The sequence below is a fragment of the Prionailurus bengalensis genome, chromosome A3, assembly GCF_016509475.1.
Source record: "Prionailurus bengalensis isolate Pbe53 chromosome A3, Fcat_Pben_1.1_paternal_pri, whole genome shotgun sequence".
NCBI lineage: Eukaryota > Metazoa > Chordata > Mammalia > Carnivora > Felidae > Prionailurus > Prionailurus bengalensis.
In genome coordinates, this window is record NC_057354.1 from 16290025 (window position 1) to 16311756 (window position 21732).

Below are 21732 nucleotides of genomic sequence, written 5' to 3' on the forward strand. Positions count from 1 at the left end.
AGTAGGGAGGGGGTAGATTTGACGCCCTTGCATACGCCCGGCCGGTCCGTAAATCCTGTGTTTGCAGCAAATGCTTTCCTGTCATCAGGGACCACTTTTGGGTTTCAATTCCTGAATCCTAAGGCCATCAAAGAAGAGAAATGAAAACTTGTCCCAAGTCTCTGGATCACGGAGGCTTCCACTGAGAATCTCTCTTGGCTTTGAGGACTTCCCAGCAGGCTGACAAGGGGTGTTGGGACTAGCAGACTTGGGTAGACCTGGTAATCCTCTTTCTTCCCAGAGCTTGACGGTGACAGCAACTGACTACTTTTCTGCCCTGGCCTAGTCTCGAAGCAACCAAGCTACTGCATGCATCATGATCTTCCGGTTGACCAAGGCATACAAATAAGCATCAACATCTACAGGCCAACACTCACCTGCCATCAGCCAATCTTCCCATCCTCCTGGCATAAAGCTGCCTTCCCTGAGCCATAAAGCACTGGCTATTTTCAAGGTTACGCCAAGGCAGAATGGCCTGGAACTCCCCTTCCCCTTCCAGGAGCCAGGACACGGGTCTGCTGTCTCCTTGGCAGCTCAAGGGGAGGACCAGGGAACAAACACACATGTCCCCATGGGGAGTGGTACATCAGTGAGTGTGTAGCTGGACTCACAGAGCTGGAAGGCACCATTATCACCTTCCGCACCTTATGGATGGGAAAACCAGAGTCCAGAAGGAATGCCCCTGGAGTGACACCCATGCCAACGCCTCTGGAGGTTTAGCAAGAGACACATATGAAGACTGAACACATGCAGGCACCAGGCCACATACGGCCCAGGAAGGCTGTCGATCCTTCTGCTGCCTGCCTGTCATAAGGCCTGAAACTTTACCATGAGACATCCACGCTCTCGAACTTGAAACCTTAGGCTGTTGGGGAGTAAAACCACCGGCTGTGAGAACCATAGACCACGAGGCCCCTAGACTCCAGTTCTCAGGCTTGTCCTTGCCTCCAGCCGCTCATCCACATGCCACAGTCCCGCCTCTCACATTCCTCATTCCACAATGTGGTACCCAACTCAGAGGAGAGAGACTCGACCTCACTGAGAACTGGGTAGGGGGAGGTGGGGGGTGTCGACCTTTGAAAAAGGCCCTCCCCATCTGAGAGTCCCCGACCCCTCCCAGATCTGGGAGCTACCATGGTGGAGTTGGCAACAGGAGGGGACCTTGGGGACCACCCACTGCTTCATAGGGGTCAGCAGGCCCAACTCCCTAACAGGACTCATGAGCAAGTCCCCTCAGGGGTGGCATGCAGAAATATGTCCTAGGGAGGGGTCGGGGAGAACAGGGGCTCCGAGGCAGAGACGGGGAGGGGTGCCCTCCCTTCGCCTGGGCGAAGTCGGCTTGGGCAGGCTGGTCCCAGCTTCCTGCCCTGGGGTGTGGTGTGTCGGGGGGTGTCATACAGGACCGGACAGGGGGCTGGGTGTGCCACACGGCTGCAGGCTAGGGGTGAAGGTCTGGTGCCCGAGCTGGGGAAGGGGAGAGGAGAGGAGAAGGAGATGAAGAAGTTAAAGGATTTTTGCTTCCTGAGCTCAGGCTGCCAACATTTTAACTGTTCCTGAGGCCTGGAGGTCATAAAGGAAGCAGCGTTGAGGGACCACGAGACAGCACTGAACTCTAGTCTGGAGCACTGGGCGCAAACCTCAGATCTTGCACTGACAAGCTGTGTGGCCTTAGGCAAGTTGCTGAACCACTCTGGGCCTCGGTTCCCTCCTCCAGGAAGAGGGGGAATGACAATTCCCCGGCCACCTAGGGTGCCACGTCATCACTCGTGGAAAAGCCCAGCCCAGTGACTGGCATCTGCTGGTGGCAGGAGGCCTGGAAAGACCTTAATAAACATGCTCTGGTCTTCCCCTCTGCCTCCACCCAGGTCAAGTCTGACACCTCGTTCCCATTCCCTAAAACATGAAAACTTTGGGCCACCTGATACTCAACACTGAAAACTAAGGAACGGGTGCACCTGTCCCTGGGACCAGAAGCTCAGGAAGAAAGCCCCCACTTCCCACCCCACGCTGTCCACATTTGCTGAGTCTGCATGGTGGATACGTGGACGTGTGTAATGTCATTCTCTGCTCTCTTCCTGTTCGAAATAGTATATTAAGAGAAAACGCCCAAATGGGCTTCCCGTGGCAGTGAGGCAGGTACGGGTGGTGACGGCTGGGAACCTGAGCGCCCCAGAGTGCGAGTTTATCTCTTCCAATCTTTCTCAAGACCAAGCCCAGCCCCTCCCTGTGGTCAGATTGCCAGGCCCTTCCTCCTCTCAGCCATTAGCCATTCACCCTGGAGCCTGTCGCCGAGTCATAAAGTGTGGCCGCAGTTGTAAATGACTGTCCAGGACTGCGGGTGTGGGTGGGGCGGTGGGGTGGGAGGGGGAGGGCCGAGGCTCACCTTCCTTCTTCATGCCAGCCCGGAAGCACTTCTTGAGCCTGCAGTAGCGGCACTGGTTCCTCTTGTCTTTGTCCACCACGCACTGCCGACTAAATCTGAAGAGGGCTTGGATGGTTGGATGGAGAAGGGACGGCCCTCCCACCCCAGGACTGAACTAGAACCCTGGCCACCTGTTGACTCCCAGCCTCCTCGCCTCCATCACAAGAGCTACGTGAACCACGAGAAAGGCCCTATGGACTCTCTGAGAATCCAACCCTGACCGGCTGAACATGGGGAAACTGAGGCTCAGAGAGGTGACCTGTAGCCCAGGATCGCTCGACCTGGTGGTAGAACTGAGTTTGGAAACTTGCCCCTTGAATACCAGGGCACTGCTATCACAGAATGTGATAGAGCCCGCAGCAGGCTCCTGGTTACGGTTCAGAGTCAATACTTGGTTCACATAAGTGACTCTCTGGAGGGGACATAAACAGAGGCAGTGCCCCACAGGGGTTATGGGTGGAGCCCTCAGTATCATCCTGGGCTCTGCCATTCATTCAAGCTGGATGACCTTGGACAAATTCCTGGCCCTCTCCAAGCCACAGCTTCCTCATCTATAAAATGGGAAGAATAATAGTCACCATGTCAGAGGGGTGTTGACAGGTAGAAATAAGATAATATGTGGACGGGGCTTGGCACAGCGTCAGCACATGCCAAATACTCATAACCGAATGCCATTATTTTATTATTGTTGTTTCTCACCATGGGAGATGCTTTTGAAGGCAGGATCCCGAGGAAGGCTTTGGGAAGCCCTTGGGGTATATGGAAAGGCCTGGGGCCAATCCCCTATTTGCCCCAGGAAAAGCATCAGGTTGAGGGATGGGCCCCATCCTCTGAGGCTTCACAGTGGGCTTGATCCCAAGCCTCATGGATCCTCATTTGCTAAATAAGAAAAGTAACAATGGGCTTGCGGGGCCAGTTAAATACATGCAAAGATTCAGTTTGTCTGGCATATAGTAAGTGCTCAGGAAAGGGCAGCTGGTAGCTTTATGCTCAGTAAATGAGGTTCCTAGAATGGATGTTCCCATTTGGATCCCCAAAGCCTAAGAAACCAGAAGAAGCTTTAAGTCCTCAGAAGGAGGTTGTTTCTGGGACCTAGTCCGGGAGTAGACAAACTGGGGAACATCATTAGCTCAAGTGGACTCACTTTCCAGCTAGAGAAATCAAGGCTCCAAACAGGGGCTCCTCACCTGCAGGAGTACATGTGGTTCTTTCTCACACTCCTCCGGAAGAAGCCCTTGCAACCGTCACAGCTGGAGGCACCATAGTGTTTCCCTGTGGCCCGGTCCCCACAGATGGCGCACAGGGCGCTGACACCCAGGCTGTTGGGTGCGTTGAGGTTGGCACCTTCTGATGGGGATGTGTCTACACCAGAGGAGACAAGAGTGAGAGCTCAGGAGGGACAGAAATTCACGTCCCAGAGGCCCTGCACCCCTGGTAGTTTAGATTCAGAAACCAATATGAGCGTCATGGGGATCTCCCCCCGGGGCTTCAGCCTCATTCAGACCAAGGTTCCCACTCCCCCAATGACCTTAGGCAAGTCCCTTGGCATGCGGAATGCCCGTTTTGCATCATTACTTAGGGATGGTTGTGACACTGACTTCACAGAGTCCTTTGTGAGGACCTGTTTCTCCCCAAGGTGGAGAGAGCTGGGCCCAGCTTTCTCTGGGAAGTAATGAAAATCTGGCCACCCGCTCCGATGCATCTGACCCTTACAGACCGTGACTGACGGGGCCGAGGGGGCTGTGGAAGGGACAAACACACTGTAGCATCTACTCAGGCCCTGCTCAGGTCCTGTCCCTCATTTCTCAATGTACCCACACGCCTTGCGAACTGTCCCGGGGAACAGGAAGACACGCACCAGAGACAGTGGCCCATTTGTCCTGCTGGGAGGGTCGTGGCAAGGATCTGGGTACCTCTAGAATATGTCCTGTCCCAGAGGCAAAATCTACTGCATCTCTATAAATCTGAGAAGGGGGATACGAGGCAGGTTGCAAAGATGGGGATGGGGTGCTTGGAGTCCTGGGTGCTACTGCTGCTGCTGCTGCTAACTCACCTGTGACTTTGGACAAATTCCTTTCCCTCGCTTCAAGTCGTACTGGGCCTCAGTTTCCCTAACTGTAAAAGGTGGTGGTTCGACTGGTCTGGTTGTTTCCAATTTTTTTTTTGTGTTAATTTCAGTAGCTGAAGCATATTTTTGTAAGCAAATCTTCCACCTCTTGGAGAAGATACTAAATGCCATGGGCCATCTCCCCAGAAAAACGCGTGCATATGTACACCACACAGTCAGGCACGCACACATGTTTGCATAGAAACCTTGAATCTGACCTTGAGTTCCCAGGGCACACCCCACTGAGAACCGGAGAGGGGCGTCGCGCTGCAGTCAAGAGCACGCGCTCTGTAGCCCTCCTGCCAAGCTTCAGTCTCAGCTTGCCCACTTCTTAGCCATGTGTCGTCGGCTAAGACTCCTACAAGGATTCAGTGAATCAATGTATGTGACGTGCTTGGTACATAAAAAGCACTGTATCAGCATTCGTGAAATAAAATCTTTCCTGCAAAATCAAACTCCTGGAGCAGGTGTTGTCCAACCTCCGGGCATAAAAGGACACCGCTGCATCTTTGCTGTCGCCTGGCTGAACATCTCCTAGACCCCTGAGGGTGCCCGGGGGCGCAGCCCCCTCCACTTGGTGAATTATTCCCGGAGATGGGGATAATTGTTAAGCCGTGTCGGTGCCCTTTCTCCCTCAGCCTCACCTCCCCCAGCCCCTGGGGAGATATGACCCCCACAACTCCTGGCCATTTCGGTGGAGGCTGGGGGCAGGGCTTCCTACACCCTGGGCGGAAGGGGCTGAGTGCCGCCTGGTGTATCACTTCACCCCTGGGTTCAGCTGATAGCCCCATTCTCCAATCGAGCACACCAAGGCTCAGAAAGGACAAGTGACTTGCCCAGGGTCATCACACTTGTTAAGTAGAGGATGCGGATTTACACCCCGAGGGGTGCTGGACGACTCTGGCCAGTGCTGCTGTTGTTGGGGTGCCTGCTGAGGCCTCTGATAAACAAAGACCCTGCTGCTGCTGCTGCTGCTGCTGCTGCTGCTGCTTCTGAATGTGGGGTGGGGGACAGTTGGGGATCTCTCCATGGAGTCCTGGAGGCACCAGCCCAGGATGTATTTAAAATGGGATCCCAACACTCAGACCCCTTCAAATGTCATAAGGAAACACAGCCCTTTCTTGCAGATGCCGAACGTTCTTGAGAAGACCCATGTGGGGCCGGGATCAGTTACCAGTGCTAAGCGCCGGGTGCCTTGTATTATTTAATCCTCTGGTTACCTCTGAGAGGCAGGCGCCATTATTTATTCCCATTTGACAGATGAGGAAACAGAAGCTCATAGAGGAAAATGGCTTGCAGAGCTCACATAGTTGGGAAGGATCAATGCTAGTATCCGAACCCAGATTCTTCTGGCTCCTGAGCGGGAGGCTGTTCTGTCTGGGGGACACCCAGTGGCGGCCTCTGCCTCAAGTGCACAGGATTCCTGGGAGGTGTAGGCTCTGAAGGGGTGATGGGGCTGGCCCCAGGGAGTAGTCTGGGGCTGGGAAGTGGCCTGGAGTGTGACAGCACACAATGTCCCTGCAGGGTCACACGACACTCTGCCTAGTGCAGAAGCTTCTTGTTTACCATTTCCTGTGTGTTGTCTCCTCAATTCCCTTATGTGGACACTCCTAAAAGGTGGCTGGCCAGCAGACCTGAGGTGATTAAGCCCATTTTACAGAAGATAGAGAGGCCAGAAAGGGGATATGATATGCCCAAGGTCACACAGTGAGTGAATGGCAGGGGCAGATGAGCAGCTGGTGAGGCCGACCATGGGCAGGGCAGTCACATCTTTCTGGCTGAGCCAAAGTGATCACACGCGTTACAGACCTCTGCTGAAGCCGCGCAGCCATGGAAGGAAGGCAGGTGGCAGGCTGACCACCTGCCAGCCACCTCTCCTCTGAGGCTGGCCTAGGGGCCTTCCCCTCTAGAAGCTTCCTGGCTTCCAGGCCTCCTCCCTTCCCCTACCTCCTTGCGGAGGAGACCCTCCCACCCGATTCAGATGTGCTCTTGGTGATATGGGAGCGGATATACAAACCTGAGGAGAAACACACTCAGAGAAGAAGATCTGCTCAGAGAGAAACAGACATGTGGCTGATGTGAATCTCCTTTGGCAAACGGCAATATCAAAACCCTGCATATCATGTCTGCATAATCATGTTTACCAGAGAGTACGGACACTCAGCACAGGGACGTGCACCGAGCACCTATAGACAGGTGGGTACAAACAGGGCCACGAGACAGAACGTGCATACAGGACACGCATCCAGAAAGCACAGGGCACACGAACAGACCCACATCCGTGGCACATGTACATACATTCACTGCTGCCTATGTACATAAGCGAGACAAACACATGTGCCCCTAGAGACATCAACAGACACAGACACACTCGATGACCAAATACAAATGGAAATCGACATGGAACAGGCATGCACGGGCACAAATACGCCAATGAATTCCCGAAGGAATGTGTTTGCCAACACGGTACACCCCCACCCAACACACTTACACAGAAACTGGTGCAGGCACACCAAGAGGAAGTCATGAGCACACACACAGCACTCACTGCTGATTGGCATCTCACTGAGCAAAACTTCCCTTAAGAACTCCTTTTCTTCCTAAGCGGGGCGTTCACCCCAGGAAAGTCCCAAAGACACCCGGTTGTGTCTCCATCCAGCATCTTCAGGGACAGAAGACACCTTTCCATGTCTTGGGACCTATGCCCAAAGGGTTCGTGAAGGGGCCTAGTTGGGCCCAAGTACTGGAGCCAGATGCCAACGGGTAGCTCACGGTTGTGTCCTCACGCTCCAGTGACGCTCTGAGCAGACCTAGTTTTGAGGTAACAGGGACCAGAAGGGCCAGGCGGGAATCCCGGGGCCTACTTTCACCGGGGACTTGCCCGCTCAGGCCTCCCGCACCCAGAATGCCTCTGGTCACTGTACCCGGGCACATTTTTTTCACCTGGCGACACCCATACTGGCCTATAGGCCCAACCTGCCATTTTCTGTCATTCTCCCCCCGGCCCAGCGTCGAGTGCCACAGACACGCTCCAGTATCTGGGCATACCCACCCCCAGTGGCACGCCTGGGTACACCTGTCCCCACCTACCATTGCCCATCGTCAACACCTGCACATTCTCGAATTCCAGGGTGGTGTAGGCTGGGTCCAGCGCGGCACTATAGTCGGCCATGTCCATGTCGACAAGGGTTTTGGAGAGGCGCATCCTCCCCTTCCACACCTCAGCCGCTTGCCCTGCCCAGGATGCCCACCCCGAAGGCTCCGGGCAGAGCCCCGGCCCCCGCCCTCCGCCCTCCCACCGCCTCCTCCCAGGGGCCCCCTCTGCCTTCCTGCGTTTCAAACCGTCCTCTGGGAGGATCTGCTGGGAGTCTTGGCCTAGCCCCTGCGAAGGGGTGGAGGCTCTGCCGGGGAGGGGTGGGGGTTAATGGTTAATCGGCTCCCCCACTGGAGGAGAGGCTGGGCGGGGCTGCAGGGATTTGGCTGTTTGTTGGCTCCCGGTGGACACCAGGGTGCTGTTACAACAGCTGGGGCCCTAACTCCCCGATATTCAGGTATGGATTTTTGTAAAACGGGCACGCTAACTCACGGGCACCCATTTGACCCCTGACTCAGCCATGCCCCCAAGCAACTGTCACCCCGAGTCCGGCATTCTGACTGATGTGCTCAGACACTGGCAGCCCACCTCCAAGATGCCCTAATTCAGTAACCTCCCAAATCAGTGACTTCTACCTTCAATGCTCTTGAGATGGAGCTGCCTTGTGGCACATGAATTAAAAACCTAAATCCCAGCGCCCAGACACCAGTCTTCCAGATTCTCCTCCTGGGAACTCCCTTCCAGTTTCCCATCTCCCTGGGGAGCAGCATGGATTCACCCCTGGTTCCCCACCCTGCTCTCCATGACCCCACTATGGCCACCACCAGCCCCCATAGCACCAGCTGCTCAGGTCAGACATCACCTCCTCCTGGTTCCTTCCCCCGCCCCCCTAGACAGCCAGAGACGAGGCTTGCAGCCCCACAGACCTGGATTACACTCAGGCGCCTACCCCCTACTAATCGGGACTTTGGGTAAATGATTCTCCTCTTGGGGCCTCAGTTTCCTCCTCCGTAAAAGGCATAATCGACCTCAAAGGGTGGCTTGAGTATTAAATGAGATGGTATCAGGCAACCATAAGGCAGCACCCAGCAAGTGCCCATCCCGTCTTCCCCGCCCCATCCCTTTCCTATCTCCCTCTTCTCTCCACCCATCGCCTCCCCCAGAAGGGCCGTCTGTGAGCCAATCACCCAAGCAGTTAGGTCCCTGTGCTTGGTTTCATGCTCTGCTGTTGCCAAAATTCTTAACGATTTCCGAACAAGGGGCCCTGCAAATTCTGCAGCTGGTCCTGCCAACCTTCCGCAGGCGTTCACCCTTTTCTTGTCTCTCCCTCCAGCCCCAAGGCCCTCTCCTCGGGCCCTGTCAAGAGCTCCCCACCTAGCCGGGGAGGTGAGGTCGCAATGAAGGAGGTAGAAAGCACAGGCGAGGGCAGAAGGGCCTAGATTTGGGATTCTGGGAGCCTGTCCTCTCTGCCAGCCGGAGCACCAGTGGGTGAATTAACGATAGCTGAGTAGGGAGGGGTGCGGAGGTGAGGTAGTGACAGAGTGAATCAATGAACGAGTGGGTGAATTAGGAAAGGGTGAATCAGTGAGTACATACGTGGGGGAGTTTATGTGCGGGTAAATCAGTGGGAGAGGTGGTGTGTGAGGACATGCAGAGGCACCCCCCTCATATTCTTCCAGTTAGAAGCCTTTTCTGTGCCCTGTGTAGGCTAGTTCTGCCCCCCTCCAAGGTCTCCCCAGGCCTGAGATGACTGGGGCTGTGGGGGGAAGCCATGGTTCTAGAGGAGAAGAAAGGCTGGATTTGGTGTCAGGAGACCTCCGTTTAGGAGCTATCTCTGTCACTGTTCGGATGACTTTGTCCAAATCACATCTCCCTTGGGGCCTCAATTTCCCCATCTGTAAAATGGGGGAGATCTTGGCCCATTTGTCCGTTGGTCAAGACCCCCCAGAGAGGGAGGAAGAGAGAGCTCCCCTTCCCCCAATCTGCACTTTGACATTTGTTAAGGGCCAAAGGAGACTTCAGCCACTGGCAGATTCCTCCCGTGCCTACCCGAGGATGTCTGATCCTGGCTCCAGTAGCCGGTACAGAGTTCAGCTGGGCAGGAGACCGGATTGAGGGACAAACACAGAGGAGAAGGAGGGACAGCTCTGGGAGGGGCCCCCCAGGGCTGAGCCCAGGTCCTACCACCTGTCTGGCACCTGCGATGGGCCACACACAGCTACCCCCCTCACAAGCCAGCAATACGTGGCCTGCACATACAGCGATTTGTCAGTTCTAAGAGGCACACTTCCCCATTACCAAAATGGGGCGTGATTATCGGCACATCGGAGTTTAACGGGTAGCAAAAATAGCAAATTTTCAACCTCTATAGATGACACTCTAGATTGAACTAAATAAGGTCTATGATCAACTGGGGTGAGCCATGTCAGGTCACGTGCATGACCCGGCACACATAAGAACCACCAGACGGACAGTCTGCACATGACAAGCTACTAAGTTCGCAGACCATGACACGAACACTTTACCAAACGTACAACACACATGACCCACTGCTTCTGAGTCACAGTCCAGAAACCTGTTTCATACCCTGCCCATGTCCCACTCTTGAACTCTAACTACTCACACACGAGCTTTTCCAATCTATTACGTACGTGGTTCCTTTTGCTCTTAGCCAACCCCAAGCAATGGCTTCTAGATACATGTCCCCCATATAAACAACACTCCACCTGTGAGATCAACTGGCTCTGTGATCTCAGGCGAGTTATTATTTTGGAGCCTCAGTTTCTCCTTCCATAAAATGGGCCTACTGTGTAGTTTGTTGTGAAGATCAAATAAAAAGATAAAATAAGCCACAGGCCTTGGAATCAGACAGAGCTAGGTCAAAATCCGGGCACTGCCAACTTCCCAAACTATGATATCAGGTCCTACCCCACCCGGCCTTAGTTTTGGCCTCAGATAAATGGGTTGATGCCTTCTTCGCAGGGACGCTGTAGGCTATGCCACGTGTAGGCATCTGGCATAACAGAGGCAATTATCGTCACTGGCGATTGACTCCTTGACACCCTAGCCACACAATCGGTCGCAATCAGGACCCTGCTCGGGAGAGCTCCCAGGGATACAAAGGCTGGCCTCCGTGCCGTCAACTCAGCAGCCATTCTTTCCCTCTGCCCTGCCCCTTGGGCTGTCTGACCCCACTCCACATGAGGTGGCTCCCAGCAGATAACAGAGGCCCTCAGAGCTCACCAAGAGAGCCAGCTCCTTCATGTGGCAGATAGTGAAACGGAGGCCTCTAGGAGGGAAGGAGAGCTCTAGAAGGGAAGAGGGGCTCCTTTGGGGCAGCTGGGGGGAGGGGGGGAAGGGGTTGCCTCACACCCAGCTGTGGGCAGGGCACTCAAGCCTCTGGTGTGGACTATGGTTAAGAGCTGCCACTCTGGACCACTTCATTTTTCTTTTAAACTATAATAATGGCTAACGTTTCTGGAGAGATTCTGTGCTAGGCCCGGAGCTAAGAATCTTCTGCTCCCCTCAGTTTATCTGTTCTGCTTTACAGATGACAAAACTAAGGCTCAGAGACAGGAAGTGACTTGCCTAAGGCCACAAAGGAGGGGCTGTCATTTGAGCCCAAATCTGACTGCAGAGTTTAAGGGCTTCACCCCATACCTCTGCCTCCTTCTGGGAGTCCCAGAAAGGACAACAGAATTCTGGAGCCCTGGAGCCTGCGACTCTGTCATGTTCCTGCCGGGAGCTCAGGGGTCTGAGGAGCCAAGGAGCCTGTCCCTAGGCATGTGCAAATCCAGAGGCATCGTCCAGACACTGGCCACCCCAGGCCACCTGGCATCTTAGCTCCCTGTGGGTACTAACTACCCTACTATCTCCTGTCTCTCCTCGCCCCGCCCCACCACCCGGGGAACTGGGACTTATCAAGACAAAGAACAAAAGTCGTGGGGGAAAGAAGCCAAGAGCCATCTCTACTCTGGGGTAGGGCCCTCCAGTTTCGCCCCTTTGAAATTTCAAATTCCAGTTTGTGGACAAAGTCCTAACTTTCTCACAATATAGGTCCCCAACCACTGACCAAACTCCAGTCCAGGCAGCCAGCAGGCCCGGGGCTGGTCCGGCCTTGCTGTCTTTCCCCTGGCAGTTCTCAAGTCCAGGGGGAGGGGTCCTGGGCCAACTGGGGTCTGCCAGGCCATCCCCGCAGCCCTACTCCACCCCACCCCACAGAGACCCCTGCCTCCCATCTGAGAGGACAGCTCTCTTCCCGGAGCTGGGATCTGACGCTTGCTGGTGCCAACAGCAGATATCAGGTAGGCCCCCTCCCTGTTCTGGGCACCTTCTCTCCCCCCTGAATTCCTAAAGCACGGCCCATACAACCCTCCTCACCCTGAAACCCTCCTCACCCTGGATAAGGCCACATTGGCCTAATCCAATCATGACCTCGCAAAACTTCAAGACTGGAAAGGGTGTCTCAGCCAACCCACCCATTTGGTGGATGGAGACACTGAGGTCCCCAGGGTAGTAGCAGCTGGCTGTAGGCTGCACCACAGACCTTAGGGCCCTCACTGAGCCCCAGAGGGTGGAAGGAACATGCTCAAAGCCACACAGTGGTGGTGGGGGGCGGGGAGCTTTGCCTTAACAAGAAGACCGCAAGCTCTGTGAGGACACTGGTGCTTCATCACAGCCCTCAAGGGCCCTGGAAACACCTCCTGGGGACCGTGGATGGTGGAGCGTTCGTTCCCTCAATCACTGATGGCCACTGGGTTGCCACGGGAGTACTTCCGAGAGGAAGATGAGGGAACTAAGGGCTGAAGGCCAGCGGATTTGGAAGGAAACAAACTTCGTGTGGTTAACTGATAACTGACCCCATCCTTGGGCCCCCAGAAGCCTCCTTCCTCCCTCTTCTCAGCACGATTAAGATGAAATTACCTGCCTGCTAATCATTGCTGAGCCTGTTGATTTTGCCTTAAAAAATTAACTGGGCATGAGTTTGTGGTTTGCCTCACCCCTAACCCTGAAAAGGCCTGGGTGGGCAGGAGGCCACCCGGGTTATGCAAGAGGCTGCTGGCCTCCCCACGCACATCCAGCGCCTCCTCTCCTGTTCTCCAAAGACTAGGTTTTGCTCAAGAGTCAACAGTCTGCTTGTTCCCTCTGCTCTGGGTCCTGAGCAAATTTGCTCTTTTACCAAAGAGAGATAAAGGCAGCTGGGGGGGGAGGGGGGGCTTTACAAACAGGGATGCAGGGCGGCAGCTTTGAGCATGGGATTCTAGAATCCTGCAGTGTCAGAGGCTGGAGAGTGCGGGCCAGAGCCTTTCAAATGGGATCTGAGGTTCCTAGGAGCCAAGGGAGGGTACGCACAGGCCCGCTTCACCCAGGGCCTGCCTCTTAGATGCTCTCCCATTAATACTTCCTTTGAAAGGTAGAGGCAGAGCCGGTGATGGGAACCTGAAAGATGCTGGGCCAACCTCAGGATATCCCTTCCCTCCATGTGCAGATGGTGGAGGGATGGGGGCTCATCCAGGGACAGGAGGTCGCCCCCCGTGTCCTAGGTCTCCAGCTAGCCTGAGGAAGACAGGGGCTCTCTCTGGACTCGGTGATGTGTTCTAGACATTAGGGAACAAGATGCACTGAAAATGCCCTGCTTTGCCGATCACCCCCCCGCCCATGGCTGGCTCGAGCAGAGAGGTGCCTAGAGCCACTTCTGGAGAATTCACCTGGCCCTGAGTCCTGTGGACCCTCTGAGGAACAGCCATGAGCAGCAAACAAGGCCTCCAAGTTATGGCCCGCCTCGGCCGTGTCCTCAGTGTCAGACCACAGAGCAAGACGCAGGGCCCTTCCCTGACTCTGCTCCTCTCTTGAATCTGGTTCCTCGCCCGCGATTGGGAATAACAATACCTAACTCATAGGCTCACTATGAGGACGAAACGGAGCACGGATGACCATGGCTGATGCTAAGGAAGCTGTTTTGCAGGCTTTACACGTGTTACCACGTTAACCCTCACAACCAATCTGTGAGGTAGGCAGTATTTTTATCACCATCTCGCAGACCTGAGGCACAGAGGTTTGAGTCATATGCCCAAGCTCACACAGTGTGTGAGAAGCAAGAGCTGGGATTCCAGCCTGAGCGGTCTGGCTCTCCAGAGTCTGTGCTCTTAACCCCGAGGCTACACCGCCCGTCCAGGTGCCCAATGCAAGTTGGCGAGTATGACATTAAAATAAGCTCCCTCCTGAGGCGGGTGCAGGCTCTGTGCATGGACTGTGCGGGCTGGAGAAGGCCTGAGATGGAAGGTCGGTCTCTGGGCTGGAGTGGTCAGGGATGGATTCCTGGAGGAGGTGGCATCCTGGGCAGAAGGGACACCCAGAAGTGGAGAACGTGGTGAGTGATGACGGAAGGACATGGAAGCCTCTCTGGCCAGAGAGCAGGGCATTGTGGGAGATGCCGACTACAAGGCTCAGGAGGTAGGGTAGAGCCTGTGGTCTGGAGAATGATCAGGAAGCAAGCCAGGAGGACTTGGGTCTGTGTAGGCGGGGCCTCTCTGAGGGCTGCCTCCTGCCAGGTGGCTTGTGACTTCTGGGCTGAGGCTGTTGTTGTTCTGTTTATGTCCTTCCCTCCCCGCCCCCCCCCCCCCCCCCCCCCCCGCCCCGATTATGTTCCTGACTTTATCTGCAGAAGTGACCTTCGGAGTTAGATGGGGCCTGCCCAGCCCCTGTGGGGCCTGAAGGATGATAGCAAGCCCCTGCCTGGTCCAGGCCCTGGTCATGGTGTAAGGGGTGAACCCATATCCCAGGAACCACCCTGGGTCTCCCTGCACCCTTGTACTGAAGGGCCCCAGATATTTGCCTGAAAGTCACTGAGATGTACCTTTTGGGAGTCCTGAGATGCAGGCGAGGAATCAGTTGTACAGGTTGCTCACTGCACAAAGTTGTACAGGTTGTACAACTGCATACAGTTGTACAGGTTGCTCACTGCACGAAGCTTCTCTGTGCAAGGAGGTGAGTCAGTGTAGAAATCTAGTCCTTGTTCCACTTACCAAACCAAGTGCCTATGGAAATTTGTCTGCCCAGAGGACAGCACGTCTTATTTATTTTCAAAAAGGCTCCATGAGAGCCCTGCCTCAGCTCAGCTTCCAGCCACTGACCTTGGGCAAGGTCATTTTCCTCCCTGGCCTCGGTTTCCTATTTGAAAAGTTGTCTAGCATAAAGCAGCGATTCAGCCCTGACAGTGAATTAGAATCACTTGGGACCTTTAAAAGAATATTGATGCCCAGGACCCATCACAGACCAATGATCAAATCTTGGGATTGGGGTGAGTGGGTGCTAGGCATCAATATTTTTTAAAGTTCCTAAGTGATTCTAGGGGCGCCTGGGTGGCTCAGTCAGTTAAGCGTCTAACTTCGGCTCAGGTCATGATCTCGCAGTTCATGAGTTCGAGCCCTGTATTGGGCTCTGTGTTGACAGCCTGGAGGCTGGAGCCTGCTTCGGATTCTGTGTCTCCCTCTCTCTCTGCACACCTCCCCCCCACCCCACCCCTGCCTCGCTTGTTCTCTGTCTCTCTCTCTGTCTCTTTCTGTCTCTATCTCAAAAATAAATACACATAAAAAAAAAATTAAAAAAAAAAGAGAGAGAGAGAGGCCTAGAGGTGCATCCATGGTCTGCAACTCACTAGTTGCAACTTCAGTGAGGCTCAGTTTCCTCATCTGTAAAATGGGAATGATGATAGCTTCCTGGTAATCAGAATGCCTACTCAGTGAGAAGATATTCAGATAGCACCTGGCACTATGGCTAGCATATAGAGACCTCCTGATTCTTGGTACCAGTGACCATTATTTTGCAGTTGGCAAACGAGATTGGCTTGAAATAAAGGGCCTTTCCAGGTCAAAGTCAGAGACTCAAAGGCAGGCTTTCTCTGTGACTTGTGTCAAGTCCTAGCACTTTGGTCTCAGTCTTGGCTATACTCCTGTTATATTGTTGAGGTATGTGTGATTGTCATTGCTATGTGATATTTTACCAATTTGTTAAAATTTTTATTTAAAATTTTTTTCTTAACGTTTCTTTATTTTGAGAGACAAAGAAAGAAGAGCAAGTAGGGGGAGAGGCAGAGAGGGAGAGAGAGAATTCCAAGCCGACTCTGCACTGTCAGCGGAGAGGCCCGAACTCACAAACTGTGAGATCACGACCAGAGCCCAAATCAAGAGTTGGACGCTTAACCAACTAAGCCAGCCAGGCGCCCCATGTTAAAATTTTGTAATTAATTTTTGAATCAGTACTTCATTCACATGGTTCAAAAATCAAGGGGCGCCTGGGTGGCTCAGCCAGTTAAGCATCTGACTTTGGTTGAGGTCACGATCTCACGGTTCATGAGTTCGAGCCCCACGTCGGGCTCTGCGCTGACAGCTCAGAGCCTGGAGCCTGCTTCAGATTCTGTGTCTCCCTCTCTCTCTGCCCCTCCTCTGCTCATGCTCTGTCTCTCTCTCAAAAATTAACATTAAAAATTTTTTAAATGAGAACAATAAAAAAACTTTGAGAAGTCTTGGTCCCCTTCTCCCCACTGCCCACCAGTCCACTCCTTGTCCTCACCACAGGCAACCACTCCTCTCACTTCTTTCCGCCTCTTCCTGGTTTGCTCCACGCATACCAGATCGGGTGTTATCCCCTGTCCCTCCACTGCTCTGTACTTCGAGTTGATGATTTAATGGCACAGCTGCAGCTGCTGAGAGCAAGGCTTGGAGGAAGGAAGGGTTATTGCCCCCGCCTCACAGGGGAGGCAAGTGAGGCTCACCTTGCTGGGTCAACAGTGTTTTGAGCTGTCTCTACCTGGTTCCAGAGCCGTGTTTGTCCCCAGGCCCCAGTGTGGCCTTCCAGAAAACCTGACCCTGTGAGCTTTGGAGACTGACCTAAATCTCTCTGCTGCTGGCCTGGCAGGAGGTGGGGTGGGGATGGGCTGGTAGGGCCCCCACGGCGTCTGGACCCTGAAGACACAGAGAGGCTGAAGCGGGGAACAAAAATGTCCACAGTCATCCAGATGGTGACTCAGCCAGGGCATGTCCCCTGGATGGGACAGTTAGGGCCTGGCGGCCATGTCCTCTGGTGGAGTGGAGCCTACCCGGAAGTCTCTGTCAGCCTCGGGGAGACAGGAAGGGTCAGGAGGAGGAGAGGGAGGGAGGGAAGGGGAGCATGGCCAATGGGACAGCCCCGGGGGAAGAAGACTAGGGGGCCCCCTTTGTGGAGGTCGGGGAGGAGCATTTGGACTTCAAGCAGAGGGGACAATGCCATCTTAATCACTGCCTTCTGCTCAGGCGACCCACCGGCTCTAGTTCACTAACCCACTGACTTTGGGCGGTCACTTTCCTTCTCTGTGCCTCAATTCCCCAAACTGCAAAATGAAGGAGATTAGGTAGCTGGTCTTTAGCTAAAAGACTCTGTAACGCTCCCCTCACCTTGTTGAGGGAATCTGGATCTGCCTTGATCAGAATGGCATCCGCCTATCAAAGACCCTGGGCCTTCCTGGGTTGGGGGCCAGGGGTCCAAGGCCTCTGCACTGCTCCAAAATCTGGACTTCTCCCCTGAGGCGTGTGTCTCTCTGCCGCCACCCCGTCCTCCTCTCCAGGTAGATGTGGAGTCCGGACCATACCTGGGAGGTGCTGGGGGAAGCCCTGGCCCCAGTCTGACATCCTCCTCCTGGTGTTATGGAATCCCGCACAGTGAGCAACCTCTTCATCCTGGGGGAGCCCCTGCTGCCACCCTGGCACCCAAGACCCTGTGAGGGCTGCGGGGCAGCGCTAATCTCTTAATACTGGTCACAATGAGATTTCAGGGATGGTAGGAGGTGGTCTCCATAGAAACCGTGGACCCGCCCAGGACCCATGCAAGGAATTAGCCACAGGGCTCAGCAAGGGGGTCCTGGAGACCCAACCCAAACAGGAACAGGAAGTACAGCATCCTGGACTCCTGGGTCCTGCCTCCGCCCTCCCGTGGTTTCTCAGACGGCTGGCGACAAACTGTACCCCTTGTACTGCCTCAGTGTTCTCCTGTGAAACTGGACGGAGCCACATTCACAGGGACAGCCCTGTTACCTTTCTGAGCCTCAGTTTCTTCATCCTCCAATTGGGGTTCCAATCCCTAACCCAGGGGCTTTTTGAGAACAGTGCAGGCTTCAGAGTCTGTCAGACATGAGTCTGAAGCTCAGCTTTTGCCACTCATTTGGCAGGCCAAGCATTTCACTTCTCTCACTTTGCTCATCAATACAATGGGCACAGCGATACCAACCTAGCATCACTGTTGTAGCTGACTGCTGGGTACGGATACTCAGTGGACGAGTCTCCTCCTCTGCTCTCTCTGATTGCCCCACCCATACTGCACATCGGTCCCCCACTCCTAGCCACTCGCCTCTTTCAAATCCCACAGCCTCCACCTTGGCTCTGGCCTTTGCACATGCTAGGCCTTCTGCCCAAAGCTGCTGTCACACCTTTCTATTCCCCCCTTCCCCCTCCAAGCTCCATCTTGGACTCCTCCTCTGGGCAGCCCTCCTGGTTCCTCCTTTGTGCTCACCCGGCCCCCAACACTTTACACCATCACAGTGTAGTCAAATGGTGGTTGCTGCTTGGGTCTCTGCCTCCTCCATTGGACTGTGTCCCATTTACTGTTAAATTCCCAGGACCCAGCTGGAACTTAATATAATGGGGTGGATGGACAAATGAGTGAATGAATGAAGGACTCTATCCATCCAATCATTTAGCCTTTATTCAGCATTTTCCACGTGCACCACTGCAGGTGTGGGATACAGCTGTGAAGGCAAGAGGCAAGATTCCTCCCCCACAGACTTGCAGGGTGCCCAGGTACATTTAAGATAAACATCGAATAATGTTTTAATATAAATATGTACCAAATAACGCAGGAAGCATACTTACACTTAAAAAATAAGTTGTTGTTTATCTCAAATTCCAATGTAACGGGCATTCTTTGGCATGTCTGGCCCTCCCTATTCCCTCTCTCACAGAGCTTACATTTTGACGGGGAGGTGTGATGCAGAGACAGTAAGCAAGCAAATAAATGTTTCAAAAGAATGTCAGGGGCGTTTAGGTGGTTCAGTTGGTTTAGCTTCCAACTTTGGCTCAGCACAGAGCCCACATCTGAAAGTCTGTACCACCCCCCCCCCCAGCCCAGCCTCTCTGCTCCTCCCCCACTCGCACGTGCATTCTCTCAAAAATTTTTTTAAAAAAATTGAAAGAGAATTTCAAATATTGACGAAGTGCAATGGCAAGACGAAACTGCAGGTTGTGCTAGCGCCTGGGGATGACAGGGGGTGTCTTTGGAGAGGGTGATCTCCCTAGTGGCCCTGACCTACGTGGCACAGTTCTAAATCCCGAAGAGATGCTCCTTTCGTAAAGTCCTTTAAGGATTTTAAAGGGCTTGGTGGAGGCTATTCAACTTGATAGGACTCCGAGGCGGGCAGAGGGCGCCTTGGAGGGAGGGGAGCTGCCCTGTCTCCTTTGACAGACTCCACAATTTTGCGTTTTGGATCTGGGCCTTCACAAACCTTCACCAACTCTCTGCCCCACCCCTCGGTCAGCCAATGTCCTCTGCGGGGCTGGGAGCCAGAGGAAGGGGCCAAAGGGGCTGTGCAGAGAAGCGTGGCCACCCGGGCCAGAACTGGGAGTTCTAACTCCGTCCCCCACACCCCCACCCCAGTCCCGCGGTTGCCTGAGGGCACAGGGCAGAACCAGCTGTCGCTGCAGAACCGGAGGGCTTCGGGGAGGAAGCGGCTCAGACACGCCGAAGAGCCTCGCTTTGCGCATCCCGGGCTCCCCCTAGTGGCCAATGCTGGATTGGCGCTGAGAAACTTTCAAATAACCGCACAGGTTTAACCAATCACAGCGGAAGTAGCATTACAATCCCACCAATCACAGGCCAAGACGGACTAATGTCTCCAAACCCAGAGGGAAGGCAGCTCGACCGGTTCACCAGTCACCGCTCTCTGGGTTTAGTCACCGAGCAAGCTAACATCCCCGCATTGACACACCAGCCCTTGGCCACTGCACCAATCAGAAAGCAAGATTTTAAAACTTGCTCCCCAAGCCTGGTCTGGCGCTGCCCTTACATCATCTATGAAATTTATATTCCCGACACTTGTCCCACGTGCCGGCGCCGTTGAGTAGGGTCCCAGACCTCGTGCTGGCTCCACTGATAGTGTGCATTTGCATTCAGGGGCATTTATGTATTTTCACATTTAAGGATAGTAATAGCATTAAATATCATCCCCCCCCCCCCCATTATAGAAATTAATGTATGGGTCTGGGGAGATTGGAGAAGGTAGGACCTTGGGAGTAGACACACCAGAACTGGAGTTCAGTTACTAGGTTAGTGAAGGACAATTCACTCCCCCTTCCTCATGCTTTGAAAGAGAATAGTAATCACACCCGCATTGTCATAGTCCATCACCCCACACCCTGGGAGTCACTATCTTTGTGTTCCTCTCTCCCAAATCATCAGAAAATCCAGTGCTTGCCACCTTTAACAGTAACTCAGATTTTCACCATCTTTCCACCTGCACCACACTCAAACTCGTCCACATCAGTATCATCTCTGGAGGTCTGCGAAAGTCTCTTCACTTCTTTTCTCCCTACCACGCACTCTTGCGGGGGGGGGGGGGGGGGGGATAATTCTTTACACACAGACTGCATCAGGCCCCCCCATACTGAAACTTTAATGGCTTCCTACGCATTTATAATTAAACTCATAAAATTCAAAACTCCCGTGGACCTTGTGTGTCTATCCCTGCATCCCCAGCCTCCATTTCATTCCATTCTCCCTAGTCCCGTGGCTGCAGCCACGCCAGCCTTTTGTGTCTGGCTCAGCGTCTTTGCACATTCTTTTTTTTCTTTGCCCGGAAAATGGTTCCTTGGGCCCTATCTTTGAATTCCTCTCCTTTCCAATTACCCTTCTCTGGATATCTTTTCAAAGCAGTGACAAATCCTATCTCAGCCGAAGCCCAAACTGCTGTGTCCAGCTTCAGGGAACAAACAAACCTGACCACAGAGTTCAGCCGCAACTCTACGAAGTAACAACACCCTGCAACCAAAAGGCATCCCGAGTTGCTGCCGGGGAGCAGCACTAGCTTAACAGAATGGTGCGGTCAGACGGTCTTATCCTTGGCGGACCAGAGTCCCTTCTCTGAGAATAGGTGCTGAAGGCCCCTTGGTGGGGCTGGTCATCGTGGTCAGAGACAGACTCAGTCTCCTTTCCTAGACCCACCTTTCAGATTGCTTTACTCACTATCTGCCGGCTGTTCTCAACTGTTCCTCCTCTCTCGTTTCAGGCGCATAACCGGATTACTCTTTCTTGCTTCCTTTGAAGTTAGACGTGACCATGTGACTTGTTCTGGCCAATGAAATGAGAGCAGAAACAACTGGTGCGTCACACCCGGGCAGAAGCTTGAAGGGCCCGCTCTGGGGTTGTTTCAGAGGCACGTAGGGATATGGAGTCATCAGGCTGGGGAGTGCACCCCACCAGCCCCTGACGGACAAGTACTGTAAGTGAGCCATCGGCTCAGCTGTGTAAGCCACTGGGACTTAGGGCCTTTTTGTCATTACAGCACAGCCTCACCTAACTTGACTGCACAGGATCTTTCCAAAGGTCACTGATTTTCCTCTGGCCCTTATGATTTTTGTTGTATTTGGAAACCTCCCATACTAATACTAAACATTTTTCTTACATCGACACACTTATTTTTATTTAGATTTATTTTAGAAGGAAATGTTATTACTACCAAATGAAACACCAGTATCTTAAGTAGAAAGTGATGGGAAAATAAATGGAATGATATAAACTATTATAACATATCCTGAATTAAATAATACTGTTGCAGGTGAAAGCCTCTGAGCCCTTAGTCTGTTCTTTATATGTTAAAATAAAAAAAAATTAAAAAAAGGAGGTCTCTAAGTGCGTGTCAGTCTTTTCGGGCCCAAAAAACTGGCGGAGCCTGTCAGATGTTTGGAAGCGTCTGTATAGAGGCTGAGAGCCCAAATTCTGGAGCCTGACTTTCTGGGCTTGAATTCTGGTTCTGCCACGGACTGGCTG

The 21732-nt window shown here is 53.5% G+C and overlaps 1 protein-coding gene and 1 long non-coding RNA gene across 6 annotated transcripts in view; one reads left to right on the top strand and one right to left on the bottom strand.

Moving 5' to 3' along the window:
* The window catches only part of HNF4A (hepatocyte nuclear factor 4 alpha), a 35598-nt gene extending 18197 nt beyond the window's left edge, over positions 1 to 17401 (bottom strand). For 2 of the 5 annotated variants that reach the window (XM_043602316.1, XM_043602315.1), the window contains exons 1-3: positions 7659 to 7859; positions 3649 to 3823; positions 2423 to 2517 (exon numbers count right to left, since the gene is read on the bottom strand). In XM_043602316.1, coding sequence (XP_043458251.1) covers positions 2423 to 2517; positions 3649 to 3823; positions 7659 to 7773 — 385 coding nt within the window. In that variant the 5' untranslated portion in view covers positions 7774 to 7859. Of the gene's footprint in view, positions 1 to 2422; positions 2518 to 3648; positions 3824 to 7658; positions 7860 to 17287 lie in introns of those variants that run through there. The other 3 variants (XM_043602317.1, XM_043602313.1, XM_043602314.1) reach the window with 3 other exon arrangements.
* On the top strand, positions 11066 to 21487 carry LOC122496240. The gene is made up of 2 exons (XR_006300734.1): positions 11066 to 11966; positions 20972 to 21487. It is a non-coding gene; the product is annotated as an uncharacterized LOC122496240 (long non-coding RNA).
* Positions 21488 to 21732: the final 245 nt, after the last annotated feature.